Consider the following 15,797-nt stretch of genomic DNA (forward strand, 5'->3'; position numbering starts at 1 on the left):
GTCACAGATTCTGTCGGCTCACCAGACACTCGGCTCTGACTGTCCTCTCTGCTGCTGAACTACAGGAGATTTCAGGTGCCATACTACCATACATATTCATTCAATCATTCATTCATTATCCTAACCCGCTTATCCTGAACGGGGTCGCAGGGGGGCTGGAGCCTATCCCAGCATACATTGGGCGAAAGGCAGGAATACACCCTGGACAGATCGCCAGTCCATCGCAGGGTACACACACCATTCACTCACACACTCACACACTCATACACTCATACCTATGGGCCTGCATGTCTTTGGACTGTGGGAGGAAACCGGAGCACCCGGAGGAAACCCACGCAGACACGGGGAGAACATGCAAACTCCACACAGAGAGGCCCCGGCCGACGGGGATTAGAACCCAGGACCTCCTTGCTGTGAGGCGGCAGTGCTACCCACTGCACCATCCGTGCCGCCCCCATATTGTACATGTTATATTACTGTAATATAACATGTACAATGTACAATGGCACTTGGTCTCACTCAAACCCCCCCCCCCCAAATTAATTTAATGAAAATGATAATGATTATTTAGCTTCAACAGTGAGAGTCTGGACTCCAGAGCTGGGAGGTCCAGCTTCAGAAAGTCCTACCATATGTTTCTTCCTCCCATGAACTCAGCTGATTTGACTAATTAGTTGTAGCTCCCGGCTGAAGAATTGTGCTAATTGGCAAATCCAGGTGATTGGAACAAAATGCTGGGGACGATTTCTCTTGGTTTCTGTCAGTTTGGTCACAAGCTGTCCCTCTTGCAGGCCTGTGAGGTCATGGGTGCGGGAAAGGGGAATGAAAGGAGTACCATGCACAGAATTGATTAATTTGTTGGAAATCTGAGCAGACAGGGAAAACTCCAAGGGTCCCAAAGCCCCGGGTGCCTGTTTTCCTGCAGTTCACCTTGAGATGCTCTTGCTTCCATTTGGCGTTGGTGGGAATGCCGTCGGCTGTGACCAGAATTGAAGAGCGTATTTAAGAATCGCCAACGCGGTGTGCACAATCAATTTACAATTTACAGAAATGATAGCACATCATTTTTTGTTGTCCCGAAATAATTGTTAGGGAGCTCTGTATTGGAGAGATTACAAAAATATAATTTTGAGCGGGTGAACTTTGAGGCCCTCCCAATCCCACTGCCTAACTAACTCAGTCATGGATCCGGAGTGTGTTTGAAATAGGGGAAGGGAGGTGGGAGATTGACAGCTTGTGCAGTGACACATTATAGAGTGATCCAACATTTCTTATTGCATGCAGTGGCACTGCCTTCCAATTGCAATGAATCGCATGCCTGTAGACTCAGGTGGACATTAACGGCACCCGAAATAAAGACTTTCAGCCCCCCGGGCCTGATATAAAGCAAAATGCTTTCACTCCACCCGGTGTGAAATGTTGCCACGGTGATCGCCGTCCCCCAGTCTGATGGGGTCAAGGATCGGAAATTGCTGTGGAGAACCGAGGAGCCAATCAGAAGTTGTGGGCGGGGACTCAGGGTGCTAAACACACGCTGTCAGGCAGTTTGTTGGCGTGTTGGGGACGGACGGCGGCCGTGCTGAGCGCGATGCTAACGCGGCAGTTACACGCAGCGGGGGGTTCCGCTGTAACGGCTTAATTGAGAGCGGAAGGATCCGGGCCCGCCCGCCTGCCAGCCAGCTGCCTCTGTCTCACCCCTGGGCTCGCCACGGAAACGGCGGGAGGGGTGTCATTTTAACCTCGTTTTACACGGTACACGCTGTGCGCGTGTGTCACTTAAACCGCCGTCATCCATTAATATAGGGTGCATGTACACGACAAGAAGAGGAATGGTCTAAGACGCCCCGTGGTGTAGTCTGGCTTGTATAGATGGTGACACAAGCTTTTCGATTTGGCATTTTATTGGAGCGGTGTCAAATAAACTCAAAGCCAAGCCAACGCTGTGCAAGGCGGCTTGTTTTTTTTCTCCGGGTGTGTGTTTCAGTTCACTACCACTAGTACAGAGTGTGCTGGGAAACTGGATGCAGTGGTTATGTTTTGTGTTGGGAAGGATTCTGCCCATGTGTGTGTGTACATGCACGTGAGTGATAGAAATCAAGAGAGAGATTGAGAGAGATTGAGAGAGAGAGAGAGATTCTGATTTATAGGATGATTTCTGTTAGCTGTTACTGTATCATACCCTGAATCCATGGCCACAGAGTGAAATGCCCGCAGAGTTACCCTGTTGTATAGACCTCAGTGTGTTTGTTCATGGTGTATTTCTCACCCAGTTAAAAGTGGCTTCATGGAGTGAGACTATAAGGGAGTGGTGGAAAACCTGGAGAATAGAGAGGAGAGCGCAGTAAAGAGAGACTTTTACATTTAGCTTGAGGTGACGCTGAGCCACTTCACCACTGGGGAATGGGTCTTGGCCTGATTTGTCCACTCCAGTAATCAATGAAGCCCTCATCCACATTTCCTCTTTTTGCAATGGCTGCCCATCATTCCTCTCTCAGAGGGAGATGCTCACGCCATCAGGGCTTATGGAAGGACACCCACTTCTTATTCGCATCACATTTAAAAAAACAAACCATAAACTAGGAGTTCAGATTGTCGTTTGATTATTAATCAGTTAATGGTAACTTTTAATGCCACAGCTTCCTCTCTCCAATCAGTTCTCCATGGTAGCATGGCAGGTGGTTAACAAGTCAACTAGTAATAGGTTACTACTGGTCAACTTGTTGCCCAGTTACAACACTCGATCAGTTATTGATTGGCTTTTCATGAACAGAAAATGGTACAAAATACACATTAACGCATTAAACATTACTAATAGCTCACTCATCTCATGTAATTGGTGTATATTGTCCTTGGTTACTGCTGAAAAAATAATATAATTTAACTAATAAGAAAGCAGCTATGTTGTTATTCTTGGCATAGAGCATAATCCTGCGGTTCTCTTTCAGCCACTAGTGCATTGGAGTCCATGTCGATTTAATTCTCACAGCTCACAAACTGTGCAGGAAAATGCCCCTCCCCATCTTTCCTCCAAGGTTACGCCCTTGTTTGAGACAGAGAAAGTGATGAAGAAAGAAGAATGCACAGTAATGTACCACGATGATTAGTGATTGCCAAGGAGGTTAAAAGACTCAAGGCCTTCTATGTGGGGCGGGGGTGGACAGGAGGGTGTTACAGACCACAAAATCCGACTGCAGGTCACTAGAGATTCCCTCTAACTGTCTCACAGGAGGGAGGCTGTTTTGAGTGCTGACACAAGGGAAGTTTAAATCGTAAACCTTGGTGTTGTTTCGGAGCTCTGTCCATCCACAGCTACATTACATTACATTATTGGCATTTGGCAGACGCTCTTATCCAGAGCAACGTAGAGTTGATTAGTCTAAGCAGGAGACAATCCTCCCCTGGGGCAAAGCAGGGTTAAGGGCCTTGCTCAGGGGTCCAACGGCTATGCGGATCTTATTGTGGCTACACCAGGATTCAAACCACCGACCTTGCGAGTCCCAGTCATGTACCTTAACCACTACGCTACAGGCCGTCAGTGTCTGTTGTGTAGCGGCTCACATTGCCTGTGAGGCCAGTTCTCCTCTTTGAGCTAATTTACTTTGTATTACATGAAGCCATTTAGCAGGCCCTCTTAGCACCACTTACACAATTGTGCTTACATACAGGTGCATATTTACAGTCTCTAGGTTATGCCGGTTAAGGGCTTTGTTCAATGGTGCAATGGCAGGGCCACACCTGGGAATCAAACAAGCTCCGTCTGAGAACCCAGGTCCCTAAACATGGCGACCCCTGCCTTGCTTAAGGGACACAGCGGGCGTGTTGGTGTGACAGTGATTGAGGTGTTAATTGCAGAGTTGGAATGGAAGAGAGTGTATTTGGTACCATACAACAGTGAACAATGTTCCGAAGGGAGAGGTCATCATGGTGATCCAGCTAGGTTTTCTGATGGTTAGAGCTTCGTTACACACGACTGCTCAAGTACACTGACAGCCACGCAGACAAACACACACACAGACACACTCACATGTGCTCAAAACCATGCACACATACGCAGGAACTTTCAAATGTGTACACACGCACAGATACACACATGCAGCTGCTGTGTCAGTAAGTCTGTCACAGTCTGCTGTATTTTTTGACAACGATGCTGCAAAACTCAGCTGGTCCCTCCCACCACAAAGGACACGGCCTGTAATATCCAGCGGTGATCCTGTTAACAGTGTACATTCAGGAGAGCTGGCAGAAGCGCTCCCGAACACATTGGCCCGCAGCGTCCAGCGATGATCCTGTTAACAGTGTGTATTCGGGAAAGGCCAGGAGGGACAACTGAGAACCTAAGATGTTTTACGTAACGATGGCCATCGGCCTCACCCATGAGCTCCAGAGAGCCAAACCGCCTTCGATTGGGAAAAGTGGGCGTGGCACACACGGAGAGGGCGGTGGTAAAACGGGTGAAACCTGGGAATCCGCTGGTGTTTCCATTGCTACCGTCACGGCGTGTTTTAAAGTACCGGCTTTCTTTTTTTTTTTTTCTTTGTCTCTTTTATTTTTAATTAGCACTTCATAGGAATCACGTTCAATCTGCCACGAGGCAGCCTCTACACCGAACCTGTGCTCTTATTGGCCCTGGTTATGCATTATGGTTTGAGATTCTGCGTTGAGCAATGCCAGGCCAACACACACAGGCCCGTCAATCTTAATTAGCCCCAGGACGTGTTTATGTGCACTTTATTGTGCTGGGTGTCTTTAATCTCACGCCCCGGCATCGGGAGGCTTTGATGTTCTGTTTTCTGTTTGCCCATATTTTTCCATGCATAGCCTTCAATATTTCCACCCGGTTTTCAATTGGTCGCAGCCTGATTCCCCTCGAGGCTGATGTGGGTCAAATGTCAGCTAGAGCCTCGGGACCTGAGAGATGATTCAAACAGAAAAGCACGTTTTGCTTCTGACCTTAGAAACCTGATCAAAACCTGACCAAAATGCAACAATGGATGTTTGTATGAAACACCCAGCATATGCCGAATAACCAGGCTGGAGTGCTTTTTGTCGATTTAATGACATTGAGTTATATCGCAAAAAGACAAAAGGACAAGCATGTAGTATGTAGCAGATATTGGAGATCAATGCACCGTTGCGGGCTGGTGAAGTCACAATAATGATGCAGAGTGTGGCAGTGATTTTCAATCAAGGAATGTGACGCACTGGGGACTGGACTACAGTCGTATATCTGAGCAATTTAATTTAGACATTGTAGTCCATAAATATTGCACTCAGCACTGGGTCTTTCTTATGTGATTTATTCTTATATAATATAAGAACACAAAGATGAAAGAGTTTGAGGTATTTAAGCCTTTGAAGAGCAGGTTTTTTTTTTCAAAATGTTTTTTCAAAATTTAAGTCTAGGTTCTAGGACTTCACTGCTTTCAGTTACACATAGATCAGATTGTTCAGTTAAGAACATTGTGATCTTACACCTTATATGGTTAAACCTTTCCAACAGGGCATTTTTGGACAGCTCAGTGAATTTTTGGTAGTGTTTTTCCTTTTCAAACAAATGCTTGTTATTTGCTACTCGCTGCAAGAGCACAGTTGTCACCTACTTATCACAGGCACCAGGCCTGGACCACTTCTTTGTAAAATATACATTTAAAAAGAAAAATATATATTCAATGCCTTTTCACCCGAGAAAAAAACAAATATACTTGTCACATACAGTATATACATTTGTGTACTCAGGGAGTCAGGGATTCAAACTATCTTCTTCTGTTCTCTGCTTGTCAGTGGGTCACAGCTAACACATACCTTGTTCTATGCAAAGCTTTTCAGAATGTTTTTTGTGTAGAAGAAAAAGTTCTAAAGGCTGGCTGATGTGAACACAATTTCATGAGGGAGTGGAGGTCAGGGGGGAGGTTGGTTGCATATATGGGGCTGCTTGGGATTATGGGAGATGTTGCCAAAAGGCATTCAGTTGGGGAAATCCAGTGAACAAACACAAATCATGTGAAGTGATTTAACAAAGTAGCACACAATAGCGATGTCTGACTGTCATTGCCATTGATTGTGGGTGACATAGCAATTCACAATTGAGTGTTCTGTAATTTCTCTTATTACATTACTTGGCATTCAGCAGACGCTCTTATCCAGAGCGACGTACAACAAAGTGCAAATCAAACACAAGAACAAGTGCAAAAGTGGACCTGAGAGGACAGTACTGTTCCGAGTCCTAGTGTGAACATACAGAAATTCAGAACCCTTGAAGAGTACAATCAACTTTCAAACAAGCATACCACAGTTGGCAGCTAGAAGACAACAATAAAACAGCCAATAAAAAAAACAATACCTATACAAGTAACGATAGCCATACATAACTGCCATTACAGTCTAAGGCTAACGACGGTGATTGTGAGTTGGGGAGGGAAAGGTGTAGCCTGAAGAGATGGGTCTTCAGTCTGCGTTTGAAGGAGGTCAGAGACTCTGCCGTTCTGACATCCACCGGGAGGTCATTCCACCACCGTACAGACAGCAGTCGTGAGCGTGAAGTGCAGGTGTGGCGACGGGGAGGCGCCAGACGGCACGAAGTGGCAGAACGGAGGGGTCTTGTTGGTGTATAGGTCTTTATAAGGGATTGAATATATACAGGGGCTGATCCTTTAACTGCCTGGTATGCGAGCACCAAAGTTGTAAATTTGATGCGAGCCATAACAGGCAGCCAGTGGAGGTTGCTGAGCAGGGGGGTGACATGTGAATGTCTAGGAACATTGAATACCAGACGGGCTGCAGCATTCTGGATGAGTTGTAGGGGTCTGATGGCAGATGCTGGAAGGCCAGCCAGCAGAGAATTGCAATAGTCCGGGTGGGACAGGACCATTGCTTGAACAAGGAGCTGAGTGGAGTAGGTGGTGAGAAAGGGTCGGATTCTCCGGATGTTGTACAGGAAGAACCTGCACGCCCGGGTCACCGTTGCGATGTTCTTATCCACTGTCTCTGTGCAGACATGGCACTGTTGCCGATGAATAAACCCATGTGACACATCGTTGGAATCATGCTGCACTGATTTGTTCTTACAATATGTTTTGTCAACTTATTTTGGACAGAAAAGTGTAGTCAGGCATGTGTGAAAACTGTTCCAGTTTCAGGGTTTAAGAGATAGAGCTCTTTTGTGGTTTTTCTTTCTTTTTGCATGGTTCTCTCAGTATCACTCAGCTTTGATGGGAAAGGATTTCAAATATAGTAGCTGTGCATTCACACTGGGTTTGTTATATTGTTTTGAACATTAATCAAAGGTGAACTATGTGGGCTTCTGTTTGGTAACCATTTGAATATTCACTTGTGATGTGTCTTGCAAAGTCATGGCCAAAGCTGACCTATGAGATGGAGTAACCAAGCAACTGTTGGCATCCGAAATGCAATGGTGGTGCATTGCAGCAGTGTTGACCTGAGGCCGAGGTTATTCGCTGACTGCTGAAGGGGAATCTGTGGAGGGGCAGTGTCCAGGATACTGCCTATCTGCCCACAAAGGATGTTCTCCAGGAGCCGTGTCAACGGGCAAGATGGGACCGGTATCCTTCAGCACAAGAAGTCTAAGAAGAAAGACCTGGCTAAGAAGAAGACCCACAGCTCCAAAGTGGCCCAGGGTCTCCGGAACAAGATCCAGAAGCTCCTTCAGGGGTCTGGCGAGCATTCGTCCCACCGCTCGCCCGTGGAGATCGAGAGGGACATGTTTGTCTGCGGCATCAAGAGGGACCGCTCCAGTGGAGACTTCTCTGGAAAGGGCCGCGCCACGCCCACTCCCACTGTGTCCTGTGTGGGAGAGGTGGAGCTCAACCGCGAGGGTTATGTCAGGATCCCTTGCACTGTTAAAAACAACGGCCTCAGACCAGACCTTGCGGCTTCCGGCGGGAACAGTTCTGGCTTCGCGGAAGGTTTGGGTGAAGGAGGGGGTCGTAGCGCTGCCAGCGAGGGGGATGGTTCTGTGGCTTCCACCTCAAACAGCGGTATAGGGGAGGAGGAGGAGGAGGAGCCCAGCGATATTGTCGAGCACATCCTGAAGGAGCTGCGGGGGATCAACAAGATCCAGGAGGAGATCTCGGACCTGCGGCAGTACCTGACCTCCGTGCGAGGGTCGGTGGATGAGGTCTCCAGCTGCGTGGATGCTGTTTTGACGGAGATTGAGGAGCTCCGCTCCGGAGCGTCTGCTGGACCCTGCCTCCCCCGACGGCCCAGCAGCCACTGCGGCAGCCTCCGCAGGGAGGAGGACGTCCCGGCGGCGTCTCTGGGAGTGATCCATGGCTCCCTGTCCCAGTGCTATGTCTGGGGTGGGGACAGCAAGTCAATGCTATCTCAGCGTGGCCCAGTGAGAAGGCCTAGCTCAGCCCGACAAGCTGTCTCAGCAACCCGCTCTTTGGACAAGCCCTCAGGTTCTATTAAGTGTAAGACTGCAGAACAGGAGACCTCAGGCCAGAGCTCAGGTCTCCCCTGCCTTGGACCCAGGAAGCCTAGCTTTGGGTACCTGGGGCGGCAGGATGGGCAGGACTGCCCCAGCACCAGCTCGCTATCCTCAGGACACAGCTCAAAGAGCGAAGCGTCAGAACACGAGAAACCAGGTGGGTTTTGTCCTGGCACCAAAGACCACGCGGGGAACAAGGGTTGGACGGCGGCAGGAATGCGAGATAGCATGAGCGGGGATGACATGGCGGGCTGGAGCGAGGAGGAAGGCTACTCCCGCCAGGACAGCTTGGACGAGGGCGACAACTTTGGGGAAACCGACAACTGGGACCGGTATGGGGGCGGCGAAACCAGCAGCACCCCTGGACAGTCTTCCCTGAGTAGCTCGGAGCATCTATCCTTGCTGTTCGGCCGCCATTACAACTCCCCCTCCAGCTCTTGCAGCCTGGCAGACTGGAGATCTGGCAGGACCCTCTCACATGACAAGGAGATGGCCCCAAACGACCAGGCCCAGACCCCTAACCTAGACTGTGAATGCACGCCTAGCTGCCCCTACTCCCGCAGCTCCGGGTACCACACCGCTGAGGTGTATGCTGACGAGCTTGGCAGCGCCCCGTCTGGCAGCCTGAGCCACAACTCCACTGTCGTGTTCACGGACTGCGACGACTGCTGCCAGGAGGAGGTGTACTCCTCCTGTGAGCTGTGTCCCGCTGCTGCAGATGGCCCAGATGCTCATTTAGGGGAGTATGAGGAGAGGGATTGGGTGAGGCATGGGGAACATTACACCTCCCGCTTGAACCGAGGGCCTTATACCAGCCACGACCACAGAGACGTTGAACGCGACGGCAGTTTCAACGTGTTGCATATCGGCAAGGCTGTCCTGACCTTCAAATCGGCCCTTAAGGGGGCGCTCAGAAAGCTGGAGGTGACCGGGCCCCAGGGTCCTGGGGATTTGGACGGTGCTGAATTCCCTGACAGTCCCAGTAACCCTCCCAGTGAACCGCCCTGGGGGGAGACCAGCCACAGAGACACGGAAGGTGAAACGAGCTTGGCCTCAGATTGCTGCACCTCGGATCCCCCCCAGGAGGCATGCAGCGACGCGTCTCTCAGTCTGGATGGGGGCTCGGAGGCACCCCGGTACAGCCCCATGCCAGCCGAGACCCAGGGCACACCCGATGCCAGCGCCTCTCTCCACAGCACCGCAGGGTTTGAAGGGGGACAGTCTATCGATGAGGCACCCCAGTTGGACGAGGAGCTCCCCGATGGGGAACAGGCCCCCGAGATCGGCCCCGCGCTGTCGGGCCTCAGCCAGCAGGAGGCGCGCCGGCTCAAGTGCATCAACAACTTCCAGCGAGTGCTGAGGGAGAAGAGACTGGTCCGCCGCAAACTCTCCCAAATAGTGGAAGGGTCCAGGTCCGTTTACTCTGAGGAAGAACATGACCCAGGTACCTGTCTAGCGTACATATGAAATAAGTAAGTGATTGTGCCTTGTTGGACCAGGATTAGAGTCAATTGTAGTTAAATTCGGGAACTTCTCCTGAATTTATGCTTTGTGAAGATTTTTCTGTGAGGAATTTTCTGTTAATTAATAGAATTTTTATTTAAAACTGAATTAAAAGGAATTAACCCCAAACCTGCTACTGACCAAATTAATGATGCTTGGGCTTTTTTTTTTTTTTTTTTTTCAAGTAATCTCAAGATTAAGCACCGCCGTATAACTGGTGTTGAATAATTAGTGACATTGCGACAATAAAAGTAGGATAAATATTCACCAGCTCATTTGAGAAAATAAGTTGGTGAATTATTGATATGCATTTTTCCCAGACCAGCTGTTTACATAATGCCCTGCTTACTCAGTGGAAATCCTTACAAATCTCCCAAAATGAGGCAAGCATATGCTGGGTACCATGTTGTAATTTGCATATTCTTACCATTTCTGCCACCCCCACCTCTTTATTTCTCTACAGAAGGCAGCAGAGAAGATGAGCAGGTTACTTTCCCCAGTTCCTCATTGACGTTGTCTCATATTGCATTGTGGCATTGCTCTTAACGTACATCCATACCGTATGCTTCCTTGCATGAAGCTTAGCATAACTGTGTGGTGTCATTTTTCAGATTCTTGCATTTGTTTTTTTGTTAGTTTTCTCCCGAGTCCCATGAGCAATGAGGGCTTATAGTTAGTGTGAGCTATTACATCTGCGCAGAGGGTTTGCGCACTATAGCTCGTTCAATAAAACAAATAAAAATAAACTGAATGAAAAATATTGATGCACCCGTAAATCTTTAGCTTCTGCTTCAGAATTTTGAGTGTAAATTGAGAAATGATTGCAGACCTAATAATATCATCCCACATGTGCTTTAAAAGTATCGACAGAAACAAAAAATAAATACTATATAGAGTCTATGGATAATGCAAAAATTATCCATAGACTAGCACAATTTTTCAGTGTGACTTCCAAAGGTTAACTTTACAAGATACTGTTTGTGGGAGATTTTTATTTCTATTGGAGTTTTTATGCAGAAAAAATTGCTACTGCCCAAATCCCAAGATTTTGGATTTGTGGTGGGGTCAGGGGTTTACTGGCCTGGTTGAAGAATAACAGAGCTTTAAACCACATCCCGGCCAAGCCCTGGTGTTAGAGTGAGGTCTGTGAGGTCATTTGTCTCAGTGCCTTAAAATCCATTAATGAGCCGAACAGCCTCTGTGGGGGGGGTGATCAGGCACCCCTCGTGTTAGCCCTCTACTTATCCTCGGTGTTTGTCTGTGCCGTTGAGTTTGCCTCGGGGGAAGAACAAGCGCTGGCACCCTGCTGTTCACATCTTACTCTTTCTTCCTTTTATCAGCAGTGGGTAGCTGTTTTTTTTCCCAAACATTTCTTCCTTCCAAGGAATGCAGTTGTGAAGTATGCTCAGAGAAACTCTTCAAAGAGTAGGACAGCCCTTCACAGCGTCCTGTGCAGAGCTGACAGAAACAGAGCAGTGTGTGCCTGTTTGTAAATCACTGTGGCTCCCCTAACACCTTGTATTTGAGGTTTTGGACGTTTGGCTTGCTTTCATATCCTCACGCTGTGGTTCTCCCAAGTGTCTGCAGGGTGCAGCCTCAGGCCCTGTCTGGAGTCGCTCCCCCTTTTAAGAAACTTTTCTGCACACAGCTGTGTGGTGTGTCCTATCTTATAATTCAGGTCTAGGAATTCTTCAAGGTTATATTAGAGCTGTATAATTTGTTGTTTTAATGTACATTTTGCATTAAATATTTGAATATATCTGCCAAAAATAGAATATTTAAATATTATTATTTGGTCCAGCTGATAGCCCTAGTGCAGGGGTCGGCAACCCTGGTCCTGGAGAGCCGCAGGGTGTGCTGGCTTTCGTTGTTGCTTGGCATTAATTGATCAATAAAAGTCGTTGATTACACAGTTAACTTACCTCACCTGGTTTCTTGGGTCTGAATCGGTTACTTATTTTAAGGTGGAGACGAAAGCCAGCACACCCTGCGGCTCTCCAGGACTAGGGTTGCCAACCCCTGCCCTAGTGGTTTGGTTTTTACTGCCTTTAAAATCATTTCAGACCCAAGGGCCTTAATTGAGTGTGAACAACTGCTTTCATATATATTGAAGTGCTGAACAACAGCAAAAACCAGCAGACCCTGCAGTTCTCCAGGACTAGGTATTGGGAACCTGGTGTAGAGGATGTCTTGGAAGTAAACAATCGTAACCAGTTTAGAGGTTGCATTTGTTCACTTCTTTGTTCAGGATCCTCTTTTCACTCCTTCCTCCTCTTCCTCTCTTCTGTCTCTTCTTCCTGTACCTTGTCCTTTTCGTTAGGTTTTCTTTCTTCTGTCATCTCCCTCTGGAGCCACGTAGTGTTCCATCAGCATGCTCTATCAGCCGTGAAACTCAACCAGCCCTATCGTTCCTCTTCCCTCCACCATTGGCCTCTTCTTTGCTTTTCTCCTCATGCATTCACATTTTTCTTATTTCCATTGTAAATAGTAAATAGAAGTCTACCAAACGGGCTGGGATCAATTCCTTTTGAATTCAGGAAATTAACTGAAACTCAGTTCCCAAATTGACAAATACTGTAATGGTCTGTGAATTTGGTTTCAATTTATTTCCTGAACTGACTGATTTGAAATGGAACTCACCCCACCCCTCTGGTGGCTCTCTGTTCATTCTGTGCTCATTCTCTGACCTGTTTATTTTCTTAGGGCCGAGAGGATGGCGATAACGGCAAACAGGCTTGGGTCAAACCCGGGTGAGTTTCCCCTCCGGTGCCATTTCTGGATGCTTCCGTGTCACCTCCACTCCTATCAGCCTGGAGCCGGCTTATTAACTGATGCTTCTCAAACACCTCAGAGACCATGGCCCACTTAAAGAGCGCATGGTTCTTTCGGTGACCTGTCCCTTGTTAAATATGGCCTGACATATAATTGCGTTTGGTTAAACATGCGTGTATACTGTACACTGTCTTTAGCACAGTGCTGTTACTAGGGAAGTATTTAATTTGACTGGTGTGAATATCAAATGGAAATGTGATAAAAATACAGCAAGGTTTGAAAAAAAAAATATACACATCATATGACTCACTCACTGCACTGAGCCCTTTCTGAACTTGTAAATTGACGCGGGGTTCTAATCCATTTCCTTGCCAATGGTACAAATGAAGCCTTGGCTGTTCCCCTGCTCTATCACTGATAAGATATTCTGTACAGACTGCAGTGACTGAACACCTCTATTAGTTTTTAATATCCCCCCCTGGAGCGAGCCGGTCCCTGGGCATCTGCGCTCTCCTCTGGTGCGGGTGAATTTGTTGTTTTAATGCACTGCATCTCTCAGTGTACTGCTGATAAACAGGAGGCCCTTTGCAAGCTCACTTGGAAAACTTCTCCTTATGGAATAGCAGTGTTGGGAACAAGACAAGCAATAATACATCTTATCACAGATAAAAATATACCCCTGATATTGCACGCTATGATTTATTGCCACCAGTGTATGAAGAAAACTATTAATACTGTGTACTGTAATATCACATAATTGCATGATAAAATTAAAACTACCTTGTTTATTTTATTATGTTTCTAATAGACCAATTTTATCTTTATAAAATTCAATTTCAATTTTATCCTCCTGTGTGTTTTTACATTCCCAAGTGCTGCATATGGCAGAACGTGCTAGGCAAGAGGGGCCAGTATTTTACACAGAAGGGGTGTGTACTATGCAGGGGGTGTACAATTTTGTCCCTCAAACTGTGTGTTTTGTGTGAGGGGGTGTGGCCTTCCGTACCAGGAGGTGTGTGCTTTGAGTTGGAGAGGGTGTGGCTCTTGACTGATAGGTTTACCTATGCCCACAGAGGGGGTGGCGGCCTCTTTGGGATTGACAGCATGCCCGACCTTCGCAAGAAGAAGCCCCTCCCCCTGGTCAGCGACTTGGTGAGTGCCGTCAGTTTAGGTCCTTCTACCAAAACTCACTGTAACAAGGAATGGACATCCATGTCTGACCAAAATGCTAATGTTCATCAGGCCTACAGGATGAAAATGTTTTTGTTATGTCTACTCTACAATCAGTTCTGGCTACACACTATATGATGTACATTTTGCTTAGTAATGTGTTACGGTCAAAATTCATTCAAAGAGAATTTAATTTTACTGCCATTAATCGAGTTACATTATTAAAAATGGCATACATATTGATCTGGGTCCAGTGTACCATATATTTATGAAGTACATTTTTAGTTATGTCTGCTGAAAATGAGTTTAAGGGACCAGGTTTATTAACTTGTTATAGATTTTTGACTGATTTGTGTTATAGACGCAGATTCCTTGTGTTGTTTCCTTGTCGTTGTCTTTACCAATCTTATATGTGGAAGAAAAGATATGCGTGCATATACTAATACTGATGCGCATTTGCTACAGTTCATTTTTGCATAAACCCCATAATCCAGAAAATCATTTTAGGAAATCATATGATGTAATCGACTGTGTTCTCTCACATGAAAAGTTTAAAATTAACATTTTACAACTCTCTTGACTGCAACCCCTCTCCCTGGTCAGGCTATGGTAAGTTTAAATTAAGCCCACTTATCTACCCTCCACTCTCAAATGTAGTCATTCCAGAGATTATTTACAGGCCTTAGTTTCCCTTCCTCCGTCCGCTCTATTTATTTTCCCCCATGTGAGCAGTTCTTCATTTTCATGGTGACAGAACGGTGGATTCCATCTCAATTCGGTCAATTAAAAAAAGTAAATTGAAAATGAGTTACATTTTCAGTTTGTCTCCTGAAATGACCAAATCGAAATGGATGCAAAGGCATGTTAAAACACTCACTGTTATGGCGCGCACCGAAGAAGCTTCCTTTCTCTGAGTAAGGTCCAGCCTCATCCCAGAAACCCCCAGCATTGTGCTGTGAAAGTGTGACATACAGGCTTTGATCTGCCTGTGTAACGCGTTATTCAAGACAGGTGGAAGCACTCCATCTTTTAACTTGAAAGAGTGCATGGTGGCAATGTAAAATCCAAAAAATAATATATATTTATATTTATATAATATATTTCTGCTCTAGACTTACAGAATATCATTATATTTATGAACACTAGGTTGACACATCCACATATAAACATATGTGTGTATGTGTGTAGAATTGTGTAACTGACATCTTTTTTTCAATTGGATCATTTCGCGAAATATTCTGTATTAATGGTCTGAAACATACATTTCCAAAAAGATCTATTATTTTCTTGTCAAATACAGCTCATATTTACTCAATGAATTGCAAACAGATTCATAAGGTAAATATATGATTTACATTTTGGATTTTACACGCCGTGTTTCACAAACATTTTCACATGAGCACACACATGCACTACCCATCCATTTGCATCACTCAAAGAAAGGGGTCACTTCATTTTAGTTCAGTCAATTCAGACATAATCAGTATATGAATTGATAAATTGGCATCGTGTACTGGAGAGATTTTCAAACAAATGAATTTCCTGAATTGACAGAATTTTAAATATAATTGACCCCATCTGGCAGATATTGATTTAGATCTATTTTAAATATAGTCTGTATTGTTTTTTCCAATTCCAATTCAATACATGAAAATGTGTCCCTGCTCATCCATAACAATCAATAAAGTGAAAACTCATGAAGCTTAGTTGCTTCCTGATATCAGTCATGGTTTGATTTCCCTCTGATTGAATGAATCTTCTTTACTGGACATCAGTAATCACATGATTGTCTCACCAAACACCTGGTTCTTTTCTTAGAGAGAAGTGAAATTTAAGTCATGCAGGTTTACCTCCGTTGTAATCATACGTATTATATATTATTGTGATGAAAAACCTCTTACTGGCA

The 15,797-nt window shown here is 46.0% G+C and overlaps 1 protein-coding gene across 1 annotated transcript in view; it reads left to right on the forward strand.

Annotated features, from left to right (window-relative positions):
* unc13bb (unc-13 homolog Bb (C. elegans)) overlaps positions 1–15,797 on the forward strand; it is a 157,160-nt gene that overhangs the window by 98,780 nt on the left and 42,583 nt on the right. The window contains exons 11-12 of the mRNA XM_061262517.1: positions 12,653–12,699; positions 13,795–13,873. Of these exons, the coding sequence (XP_061118501.1) occupies positions 12,653–12,699; positions 13,795–13,873 (126 nt within the window). The remainder of the gene's footprint in view (positions 1–12,652; positions 12,700–13,794; positions 13,874–15,797) is intronic.

Source organism: Conger conger, chromosome 12 (assembly GCF_963514075.1).
Source record: "Conger conger chromosome 12, fConCon1.1, whole genome shotgun sequence".
NCBI classification, from domain to species: domain Eukaryota; kingdom Metazoa; phylum Chordata; class Actinopteri; order Anguilliformes; family Congridae; genus Conger; species Conger conger.